The sequence below is a fragment of the Centroberyx gerrardi genome, chromosome 1 (assembly GCF_048128805.1).
Source record: "Centroberyx gerrardi isolate f3 chromosome 1, fCenGer3.hap1.cur.20231027, whole genome shotgun sequence".
Taxonomy (NCBI): domain Eukaryota; kingdom Metazoa; phylum Chordata; class Actinopteri; order Beryciformes; family Berycidae; genus Centroberyx; species Centroberyx gerrardi.
In genome coordinates this window covers 25,763,128-25,775,077 of record NC_135997.1, presented here as the reverse complement: position 1 = coordinate 25,775,077, position 11,950 = coordinate 25,763,128, and the positions used below count along the sequence as shown (strand labels likewise).

Below are 11,950 nucleotides of genomic sequence, written 5' to 3'. Positions count from 1 at the left end.
ACGCTTGCCTTCCCCTCGCCTAATGTTTAGATTGCATTTGCATCGGGGAGAGAGTCGCATGTGTCAACATAAATAGTGTGCCTATAAAGCACGCCAAATATGCACTTCCTCATGTGTTTCATTGATACTCAGGTAAGATATCCTAGTGCGATATCCTAGGAGCGCTATTATATTATTGTGCAGTATCATTCATAATAATTGGGAGTTCTATTCCAAAACCATATCTCCAAAATACAGAGGGCAGATTCTGCATAAGTTTTAAGTATGCCAGTTTCCTTCAGAAAGTAACACACTTTGTTTTCATTTTTTTTTTTTTTTTGTTATGTTGAGTAGGTGTCACTGTTTTTATGCAAATGCTGGAAGTGTCATTTTGGAACAAAACTATTCAATTGCTACATCAAACTACCGAAAGGTCATTTTTGAATCTCCTTTGAAACAAACAAAAAAAAATCCAGCCAAAAGCCTTTGATCTTTAAATACTGCTTCCGAGCCGTATCGCTAACACTGTGTACTTTGGTAAAGAGCCTGTTTAGCCCTTCCTGGATATAATGCCACCGCTGGGCACAACAAAGCCCTCTCCATTCCTAGGTCAGGTGACACTGCAGTGCATTGCAATCAACATGCTCAGGTGGTGCGGCCCGGGCTGCCAGCCTTTGATGTCCTCGTCGTGTTTACGTTGGCTAGCCACGCTGTCCCAGCGCGGCCTGCAGATGTGCCTGCAAGCTGTAAGGTGAGCAGCAGCACTCCTGGATAGCGTGTCCAGTTGTAAAACACACCCTGACAGAGGGTGTGGGGGGGTCAACGGCAGGGACACACAGATAAGAGAGAGAAGAAGTGTGGGATTAGGAAACTTAATATGCCGTCATTGGAAATGTTTCAATACCAATACTAGTTCTGATACTTTTGATTCCTTTCTTTGTTGAATGAAAGCACATTTCATTATGCAGTTAACTGATATCTGGGTAACGTTTGCCCATCTGGTGTTCTAAATAGACTTTGACTGTGCACCATTGATTTTCTCAATAAAAATGCTCTGCCTTGTTCAAAACATGAGATCCCATTGCAGGAATCCATCGTTTTTAAGCCTTTCCTTTTGATGCCTCAAAAACAATATTTATGCCAAAAAAAATCAGTACGGTATCAAAGAGATGATAGGCATCGTTCTTCGACACCTTTTCGCCCTAATCCCAACACAGGCAGAGACTTTGACGTTGGCCAGAGAGTCGGGTGGCAATGCAGAGGGGAAACAAACACAGCCGTGGACAGAAAAGGAAATACCTCAGGGACTTTCTGGGATTGGGGAAGAGGTAAGACCGTACCTGTAGTGGAATCCCCTCCAAATCTGCACCAGGTGTCAGGCATTAAGGAGAGCATCTCCGCTTTGGCTTTCCACGTCTGGTTCAATCACCCAGGGCAGTGTGTCAGATGTTGGACAAAGCAGATACTCTCTCGAAGAAGAGGAAGACCTGGGGCTCAGCACAGCACAGGGAGGAAGGTTTCCGATGACATCAGTAGAATCACACACCACATCCAATAAAAGGGCCCTCTTGCAGGAGTAATTTCATTACTTTGCAATGATTCTCATTTTGGTGAACTATTCATTTTTGACGTTTAAATATTCAATTATATGTGAAATTAGTCTATAGAGAGCATATCGCACAGACTGCAGTAAAAAGAGAAAATATGGGAAGCAGAGCTGAACACTTTGGGTTTTAATGAGTTAAGATAGATTTAGAATAACATTACATTGTATCCTATTGAGATTTTCGGTTAACTACAAAGACAATTGAGCACTGCCTATTCCCTGTGTGATAATACAAAGTATGGAGCATAATATAGAATGCCTAGCTTGATTTTAATTAAAATTACAGTCTCAATCATGAAGACAAGGTCTACATTGAACACCTGGCACCTCCTCAATTTCTCCAGTATGTAAGCTGCTGGCATGTGCAATTGTCCTGAAACAAAACAGTGGCACTGGAATACTTCATTACCGGGAGAGCGAAAGGAAGATAGAACCATGTTGGCATTGTTGTTGCCACAGATTATACATGACACACAGAATAAAAGGGGCTGATTGTAAGACGTTTAAATGTATCAAAGGCATGGGAGAGGAAACTTAATACCTCAGCACTGGGAGAGGGAGAATGCGACTGGGCACGTGCGGAATGCAGAGTGGCAGGAGGAAAGCGGCAATCTAAATTTCTAATGCTGAGGATGTTTCCCATTCTGTGTTTATGAAACATGGCTGCCGGGACTACAAAGGTAAGGGGATACGGCATCAAAGTCCGCCCTGACAAAAACAAAAAAGCAACATTGCTGCAGTGGAATGCACGGCAGAACATAATACTCCACCTCCTCCTTCTCCTCTCCCCTAAGCAGTCTCATTTGATTACAGTGTAGCAGGCCCCAAATCAACCCCTTAGTCCCGTTTCTCGCTCCCCACCGGCGCTGGGAGTAGGAGGTGGAACACGACTTGCCGAAGTGGCCAGGGACGAGAGGAGGAGAGGTGGTGATGTGGTGGAGGAGAATCCCTCATTTGGAGAACAAAAGAACATGGGAACGGGGCGAGCGGAGGTGTCTATGGGAGGGGGGGGGGAAGCGCTCGGTGTCCTGAGCGCGGTGACCGAGGCGGAGACTGCATGTCTGATGACGGCCAGGCGACGTATCGTTTACAGGCTCCCTCAGCAGAAGCCCCCCGCATGTCCGTCTCCAGCCACAGAGTTCGCCCTCTACTTAAGGCAACAAGAGTCAGGCTCAGCATTACAAGCCTATTAAAAGATACTTTTAATTATGCCCTGCTCTCCCGGGATCATTTCCTCGGTGAACTCCATGTTTCTTTGGCATGTGCACTTAGGAATGGCACAACTATAAGCACGTGTTGTTTTCTCCCTCCAATTAAAGGGCATGTTGACAGATTAAGGCTGCTTCTGGTTTGTGCTCCACTAACGCATTTAGGGAAGATGATGAACGTGTGGGGGGGGGGTAAGAGAGTGAGAGAGAGAGAGAGAGAGAGAGAGAGAGAGTGAGAGAGAACATGCGCACAAACCCTGAGGGGTTAATGTGTTTACACTACCTGGGCTGTGATCTATCACCAACCTCGTCAACTTCTATTATGCATCACATACATAAGCAAGCAACAGACCTGGGAGCCCCTGCAACTCACTCATACTATTTCTATTGGATTAAGTCAGTGCGAATATCTAGGGCATAGCTCCCACACTGTGGTTTTAGCATTCCGGTAGTCATTTGATTTGTACGTTGTATCACTTTACCTTCGTGAAGGCATTGCAGGAGCACCTCCTACATGCCTCAAGAGCTTCAAAGTAGTTATCAGGTATGGGATTTAGATGATTATCATATGGCGCCTATAGCACCTTGAAAACAACCATGTTATTTAGCCGCAAGTCTGGTAAGACAACAGTCAGGCACGGAAGCCCTCAGATCATGAATCAGAATATACACATACACACCAGTGAGCGGAATAGGGGAGTGTTGATAGAGTGTGTGGATTCACCATCTGTGATATTCACTAACACAGGGTGTATTTTCTCCCAGCAGCAGTAGCAGTAGCAGTAGCAGCGGAGGTGTATTGTGTGTAAACCACTGAGTTGGAGAAGCCTGCTGCCCCTATAGATGCTGATAGTGGAGTCTGCAGCGGGGCCCCTGAAAGAGCTCATATTCACATTACTCAGGCTTCATTATATCCAATCAATATTCGTTTAGTCACTGAGCCTATTGACTCATTTCTGAAATAATATTACAGGTCATTTGTCTTGTCATGGAGTAGGGAGTATTATCCCTTTTATACTATCCCCCATTTGGAAAGGGGGGTTGGGGGGTGTCTGGATACGCCCTATGGATACAACTGTAAATATATTTTTTTTGATAAGACATTGAAAAATCAATGGGTGCTTCCTGCAATCCGTCTCGAGCAAATCAATCATCATCTGCACAGCTGGCAGCGTGGCGCGGGAGAATGGTGTGGCAGTGAGAGAAGGGTGCAATCTTTGTCTGATACCTCTCATTTTGGAATCGCTTCTCATAATAGGGTCATCATTTCACCACTTAGCCAGTCCGGGGCCCTGCCATTCAGCCTTGCGGGGATCGCGGATAGGGGGTGAGGGGGCCGGGGGGGGGGGGGGGGTGGACAGGCCCCATAGGAGGTGGAGTAAACCGAACACACACTCTCTCTCTGTCCATACATCTTCATTCACATAGATAAAAGAATGAGAGATCAGAAAAGAGAAAATATCCTCTATCCTGAGAGCTATATTGGCTCATGATGCTCCACGTGTGTTGTGTGCTTTTTAAGTCAAATCAAAGGATCAAATCTGAAGTGTGTATTGGCCCATGTGGGCAATAATTGTGATATTTATCAGGTAAAATATTACACCATTCCAGGTAAACAATCACAGAAGGGTAACAACAATAGTGTTGTTGTTGAAAAATGAGGTATAATAACCCAGAGCAAATTAAGTATTTGATAGAGACAGACGTAATATTTTGATGGCCTACATTTACATGTGAGCCTATAGGAGCTATTTATTCTTAAATTTAGAATTCAGCTTTTATGTGTGTGTGTGTGTGTGTGTGTGTGTGTGTATGTGCTTTCAATCATTATCACTTAAAAAAAAAAAACTAAAACAATTTAGTTCAAAGGAATTGAAGTTTGGTACCATAGTACCAAAGGTATCTCTGGAGGTGTGTGTGTGTGTGTGTGTGTGTGTGTGTGTGTGTGTGTGTGTGTGTGTGTGTGTGTGGTGGTGGGGGGGGGGCGCGTGCAGTTCACTGACTTCTTGGTGAGATAAGCAGACTTCCAGTCAAATGCTTTGGATCAGGCTAAACACAGAAATGGACAAATTAAAAAACACAAACAAGCATTTATCAATTATTCATTTTTAATACATTTGAAAAAGGTGGTAACAACAACAACAGTATTGAAACACAAAAAAAGTTTGCATACAATTATAAATTAAATGCACCAACAACTCATTTCATAGCCTCATTGTTAAACACTTTAAAAATAGCCTACATAAATAAAACTGGATAAATTACAGTTATTACAGCTAATCATAGCTGTGGAGGATGCCAGTTGTTTAGTCCAGTGGCGTAGTGCACATATGTTTAATCATTTAATATTTAAAAAAAAAAAAAAAATGCAAGGTCAAAAATAAATTACATCCATTATTTGCAGCAGATCTCCCCAAAGCATTTGGAGCGAAAACTGTTTTGAATTTCAATTGGCTTCCAAGTGGCAAAAGCCCTCAGCTAATACATCAAAGAAAAATTGGTGTCAACTAATCGGTTTAGGACACAGATTTAGAATGGGTAAAAATCCCATGAATACTTCAAGCATTTTCCTGTACGACCAGGAAGGCTTGGGAGCGGTACAGCTGACCTTGTGCACTCCACAAACCTGTCCGCCGCTTGACATTAACTCACTCTGTTTAACTCAGCCGTCCGCGCAATTAGTCCGCTACAATGCGTAATGCTGTCTAATAATAGCCTCTATATCCAAATTAGATTACGCTTTGCTCCCTCAGGCATTTTAAGTGTGATGCATCATCTTTCATATACTTCTTCTGCGCCGCGTACAGCCGTTTTCATGCGTCAAAACCAAGTTTGTTTTGTCAGGCAAGCAGAATAAGAGCGACATAGCTGGCAGTTTACTTGTCAAAACAACCGAGAGCGTAGGCTACAGACTGGGATCAGCATCTTGAGAACAGTCTACTTTTACGCACCGTCTTCGGTTGGTAACGTCGCCTGTTAGTAAAATACGAAGGACCTTTCCACATAAAAAGCGCAAATAAGCAAAACTATACTCACCTACCTCCTTTGTCAGTGCAGTGATGAGAAGTAGTAGCGGCTGCCATAAGCAACTCCTTTATAGGCTCCGTGATCTCAAATTATGGGTCCTCCTCCTACTTCAGAAAGCAACTCTTAACCAAACGCATTAAGGAAGACAGATGACAGAGTATAGACCCATCAATACTGCCACCATGCAAGGCTCTCTCTTCAAATCTGCAGCTTATAGCCTATTGTGCCTGACACTGTCCTCTCGCCGCGTCTTTCATGCAAAAATGAATGTCACTAACTCCACGTGTAATTTTGTAACAGCTCTCACCTTGGCACAAACAAATCTTAAAAGTGGAAATTTAGTGTGATATGTAGGTTCAGTGGAGATTTAGCCGATAATAATAATTTCACTTTTATTATTATCATCAGTGGAATTTATATAATGCGTGAGAAAAAAAAGCCTTTGCTTATGAAAACATAACACTTGTTTTTCCCCACCTTGAAGTAATACACATGCTCCTTAATAACTGTCAGTACCAGCGGATCAATTGCGTTGTTGTTGTAGTAGTTGCCATTGCTTTTACAAGGAAATGTGAAGAGTTCCAGTAATTAGTTGATTGTCTAAACGCTGCGGGAGGTTGTGAAAGTAGGTCTCATAGTATCATTGTCATCATGATTAGGCTGTACTGTAGGGTCGCTTTGTGTATCTATCCTTCTTTCTTTTTTCTGTCTTTTTTTTTAAAGTCTGCATTGGCTCCCACTGTACCAGCGTCATCATTCTTTGCTCTCTAGAGGTTTTCAGAGCGTAAAAACACGTGACAGTGTGTGCACACACTCTTTAGCAGCGCCTACAGCGATCCCTTTCGGCTTATCTGAGATTTGAACTGGAAAGTCAGACAATCACCAAAATGAATATGGCCTTTGAATGTCTGAATATGGGGAATAATAATAATAATTTTTAAAAGTCATGTTAGATTCATGCGTGATGTGTATGACCAGCTCATCTATTTCTGAATGTCATTAAATTATAACAATAATAATAATAATACTAATTATTATTATTATTATTACTGTTGTTGCAACAAAAACATTAACAACAACAATAATAATATTATTAATAATACAAATAATACTACTAATAATAATACTTTATTTGCTGGTCTACCAGTGAATAGCTACTGATTGATTTGATCTCAGTGGCAGGTGCTTTATGCCTTTTAAATGGAGAAAGTAATGGCCGATAAGCGTGCCATATTAAATAAATCTAGGCTATCCTATATTTCAGCACAGAAATGTATCTGCAGGGATCAAATGAGATTACATCCACTGGTCGTGGTGGATTTGGTGTAGTTCATATGGTATTAATCTGCCCTGGCTTGGGGGTTTATGACTTTCTGGGAGTGTGTATCTGACCGGTTTATTCCAGGATATATTGCAAAAAAACTATTTAGCCGTCGCCACAGTCAATAGCTCTAACACGAGAGGCGGTACAGAAAAAAAAATACGTCTACAATTACAGCCTGAAAATGTCGATAGGAAATAGTTTGTATACATACAATGTCTATTCAGATGGAATTATACGAGCGTGTCCTGTTGGAGTATTTGCGCCATCTTACTTTTACTTTTTCAGTTGCCATATCTTACCAATGCAAAATGCGTCTGGCGTTAGAAAGTCGACGTGCACAAGTCCTAATCCATTTGAAACTCCCATTGCGGATTTTAACATAAAGCGCACGAAGATCACGGAGCATCAGTCTGTTGTTTTGACGCACATATTTAAAATGACAAGTTTTTGCGCACAAAGAAAGTATAACCATTGACAAAAAAGAGAGAGCAGCAGTAGAGCGCCTTTTCTATTCCTGTCGGTATCTGGCAAGCCCATATCCTGGCATACAACAGCCGATTTGTTATTGATCAAGTGTGAAAGTGACGGCTTCGTATTTGGAAAAAAGAAGAAAGTTGGGAGTTGATCTACAGACTCGCATGATATCGCCATCCAAAGGGGGGCTGCCTGGCGCACTTGAGACTTACTGCAACGAGCCTTGTTAAAGAGAAAAAATAGAGAGAAATAGAGAAGGAGAAGGATTGTTAGTCACAGAGAGCGAGGGAGGGGGGTGAAGAAGAAGCAGAGAGACAGCGAGAGAGAGAGAGAGAGAGAGAGAGAGAGAGAGAGAGAGAGAGAGAGTGAGAGAGAGAGAGAGAGAGAGAGAGAGAGAGAGAGAGAGAGCATGGATTTGGGCAGGGCTGTGGTTACCCAGCATAAGCTCGCCTTTTCCTTCGGTGACTACACCCCGAGAGGAGGAGCGTAGTGTGCAGCGTAGTAGGCGTCAGGATCCTCAATTTCCAACTTAGCATCTTGGCAGGACATTTTCCCAAGCAAAGCCCCCGTCCGACGGGTAAAAAAAACTTCTGCATGGGCATGAGAGCGACGGTGCAACTCAGATAAGGGAGCGACAGAAAAACAAAACGAGACAAAACATCCGACGGGCAAGTGGCTTGGCTGGCAGCGACCAGAAAATCCATCCAACATCTAAGCCTATATGTAGACTTTTCATTTAATCATTTTTACTTTTTTTTTCTTTGCCACTGTCATTTAGAAGGGGGGAACAGACAGCGGGTCTGCAGACACAGGGCTCTATGCGCTCCGACAGCAGCGCATGAGAAAATAAAGGGGGGAAAAGTGCGCAAGTTAAGTGGCTTATATACTCTCCGGGCTCCAGCATGGCGTATCCTCAGGGCTACTTGTACCAGCCGTCCGCTTCTTTAGCTCTGTATTCCTGCCCTGCGTACAGCACCAGCGTTATATCGGGACCCAGGACCGAGGAACTTGGGAGATCCTCTTCGGGATCTGCTTTTGCGCCCTATGCCGGATCTACTGCGTTCACCAGCGCCTCGCCAGGCTACAACTCCCACTTACCATACAGTGCAGACGCGGCGGCAGCTGCCACATTCACCTCGTACGTGGTGAGTAATCTAAAGATGACTGTTCAATCTAATTGCAAGTAAAAGCGAAGATGTCGCCTCGTTAGAGAAGCCTTAAATGTCCGTTGCGCATTAGGAGGCAGCCGAGTGAGAGGGAAAATGTGCGTCGCCGTGGAGTGCGTGGATATAAAATTACAGAATGTCAGTTGCAGAAATGATATGTTGTTGGGTAAACACGACTAATTTCTCTGTGTAGTATTCTATTGCTCTTAAGTGAATTGCAGTTTTTATTGCAAAGAACGGGCAGAAAAGCTTTTACGCTCAACAACTCACTGCATCGGCTCAGTGACGGCAATTTAGGTCACTGTACTTGCTTTTGTTGTCCTCATATTACTTGTCTGAGTTGTAAAACTAACTTCCCACTTTTTAAATGGAGAAAGAGGAAATTTTGATTGAATTTTGTGTAGGATCCCCAGCGTGCAATGAAACTGAAAAAATGATCTGATGGCAACAAATAATTCATACAGAGCTAGGTAGGCCTAGTTACCACAAAGGGGGATCCTAATAGAACAGGCTGTATTTGATCATTTTTTATGAGAGGAAACAGAATGTTAGGCCTATTACGCATGATGACAATGCCTTATCCAACCTGCAAATTACGCTAATTTAATTGCCACTATAATAGCTGGTGACTGAACGATGACATCTGATACATTAAACCAAAATAACGCTAAAAAGCACATTTGAAATACGGAATCAAGTTCAAACAAACTCCGTAAACATTAAGTTAAAACTTGAACTACTGGAGAAAAGCCAATGTATGTATTTATGTGGGTGCGTGTGTGTGTGTGTGTGTGTGTGTGTGTGTGTGTGTGTGTGTGTGTGTGTGTGCACGCGCGTATGTATGTGTTTATGTGCCATACGTTTTAACTCTTTTGAAGCTGTTTGGAGCTGGAGTGTTTCCCCTCTAATGTGTAATATGACTTTTTACGCACTTTTTAAATTTCAGAGCTCTCCTTATGACCACACTACGGGTATGGCCGGCTCAATAGGATACCACCCCTACGCAGCGCCCTTGGGCTCCTACCCTTACGGTGACCCAGCATACCGTAAAAACGCCACCCGGGACGCCACCGCCACCCTCAAGGCCTGGCTGAACGAGCACCGCAAGAACCCCTACCCCACCAAGGGCGAGAAGATCATGCTGGCCATCATCACCAAAATGACCCTCACCCAAGTGTCCACCTGGTTCGCCAACGCCAGGAGGAGGCTAAAGAAGGAGAACAAGATGACCTGGACCCCCCGGAACCGGAGCGAGGACGAGGAGGAGGACGAGAATATTGATTTGGAGAAAAACGACGACGACGAGCCTAACAAGCCCACAGACAAGGGAGACTCCACAGACACAGAGTCAGGTCGGTGGTGCAGGGAAAAAAGGGGGGAAAAATCATCAATTTTTCATCGCAGTCGTTTCCACTCAGGGTGCAAAATTGATTGCTGGTTAATGGTGGTATATTATTTATAATGGGACAATTGCTTTAAATAATAATCACCTTGAACTCCCCTCGTTTGACTTCTCAGGGGCTGAAATTGCTGGTGACGCACAGTGTTTAGCAGTCAATTTATCTTTAACTGCATAATAAGGATACAGCTGGTGTATTGCGCTGAGTATTCGGCTAATGATAATTATTGTCACTATATGATCATTAATATCCCAGTTTTCACCGGTTGTATGAGCTTTGGGCCTATTGTTGAATGCTTATTATCATAACTATTATTATGATAATGTTTAATACCGAGAATATATTTGTAAATTCAAATAGTCAACATATGCCCAGGCCTTTGTGCCACATTGTTGTTGCCAGGGATATAGTGCAGTGGAACACACTTTACCCACCTTTTTATTTGTGGAATAGAGTTTATCCACCTTTTTAGGGTGACATAAATCTTCATGAAGTAAATTTATAGTAGCCTACACATCACAGTAACAAACTGATAAAAGTTATATGAGGATAAAGTATTTTAAGGGAAAAACATAAATCATTGCTTTTTTAAAATTATAATTGCGTTTTGTTTAAATTGGTGGTTGTCAGCCTTACAGTGATCACTTACTGGAGGTCATACAGTTTAGCCACATTTTTATTTACTTTTTATTGCTACTCCTATTATTTCGCAGTAACTATATTCCCTGTGTTTTCCTTTAGATCATAAATTGCTGAACCCGGGGGACCTAGGGTGTGACAGATTTAAAGAGGAGAACCATGGCAAAGACACGGATCCCCTTCTGAGCGACTCGGAGTTAAAAGACCAAGAGGAGCGGACTACAGAGTTGCTGCCGGAGTCCGCAAAACCCACCACCTCGTCTCCGTCGGTGGTGCCCCGGGGAAACCAGACGGTTGCGCAACAAGACAAGCCGTCAGACTTGAACCATGCGCCGGGCACGGTGACCAGCAACGTGACCTCTGTTATCCATTCGCCCCCGTCGGCCCCTAAACCCAAACTCTGGTCCCTTGCGGAGATCGCCACGTCCTCAGACAGGTGTAAGGGCAGCGGCGAGGTGCCACAGGCTTGCCCCGGTTTGGGTCAGAGCGCAGTAATGGGCAGCAACGCGTCTCCATCACGGTCCTCCCCTCAGTGCCCTCTCCCGAACAGCACGGTCCTGTCCAGGCCTCTGTACTACACCTCCCCTTTCTACCCCGGCTACACGAACTATGGTGGCAGTTTTGGACACCTTCACAGTAACCACGGCTCGGTAACCACGGGCTCCACGGCACATTTCAATGGATTAAACCAGACTGTGTTAAATAGAGCAGAGGCTTTGGTAAGGGAGAGCCAGAAAGTCAGAGGCCAAACGCAGGTAGATCTTTGTAAAGACTCCCCTTATGAACTAAAGAAAGGTATGTCAAACATTTAATACCTGATTATTTCCAATCACCGCGGACTTTTATTTATTTTTTGTGGTTGCATTGAAAAAAAAAGAAAAAGAACAATGATGAAGCAAATTTTGAGAACAGTTATTTTCTGAGTAAATGCTTATCCTCAAATTTTTAGTTTCTGAATGGTTAATCCTAAGATGTAACAAGAATGGTCTTAATCGCTGCAGCCGCCTGAGTCTATTTGTATTAAAGACTAACATGTATATTTAATGTAGCATTTTTGTATTTAAAATGGACAATACACTATCTTTGAAGTAAATTATGAAAAAAAAAATACACTTGTGCAGCGATTA

General features: G+C 43.2%; 2 protein-coding genes across 2 annotated transcripts in view; both read left to right on the top strand.

The window, feature by feature from the left end:
• Window positions 1–824: 824 nt before the first annotated feature.
• The window catches only part of lpcat2 (lysophosphatidylcholine acyltransferase 2), a 242,224-nt gene continuing 231,098 nt past the window's right edge, over window positions 825–11,950 (top strand). Inside the window, exon 1 of the mRNA XM_071894294.2 lies at window positions 825–836. The gene's annotated coding sequence lies outside the window, so the exon portion shown is untranslated. The remainder of the gene's footprint in view (window positions 837–11,950) is intronic.
• On the top strand, window positions 8,490–11,888 carry irx5a (iroquois homeobox 5a). The gene is made up of 3 exons (XM_071894295.2): window positions 8,490–8,763; window positions 9,731–10,145; window positions 10,926–11,888. The coding sequence occupies exons 1-3, from the start codon at window positions 8,521–8,523 to the stop codon at window positions 11,633–11,635; spliced, it is 1,368 nt and encodes a 455-aa protein (XP_071750396.2). The 5' UTR covers window positions 8,490–8,520; the 3' UTR covers window positions 11,636–11,888.

Coding starts and splice junctions, on each gene's coding strand:
- irx5a (XM_071894295.2), top strand. CDS start 8,521: ATGGCGTATCCTCAGGGCTACTTGTACCAGCCGTCCGCTTCTTTAGCT. Junction 8,764..9,730: donor CCACATTCACCTCGTACGTG/GTGAGTAATCTA, acceptor TTTAAATTTCAG/AGCTCTCCTTATGACCACAC. Junction 10,146..10,925: donor CACAGAGTCAGGTCGGTGGT/GCAGGGAAAAAA, acceptor GTTTTCCTTTAG/ATCATAAATTGCTGAACCCG.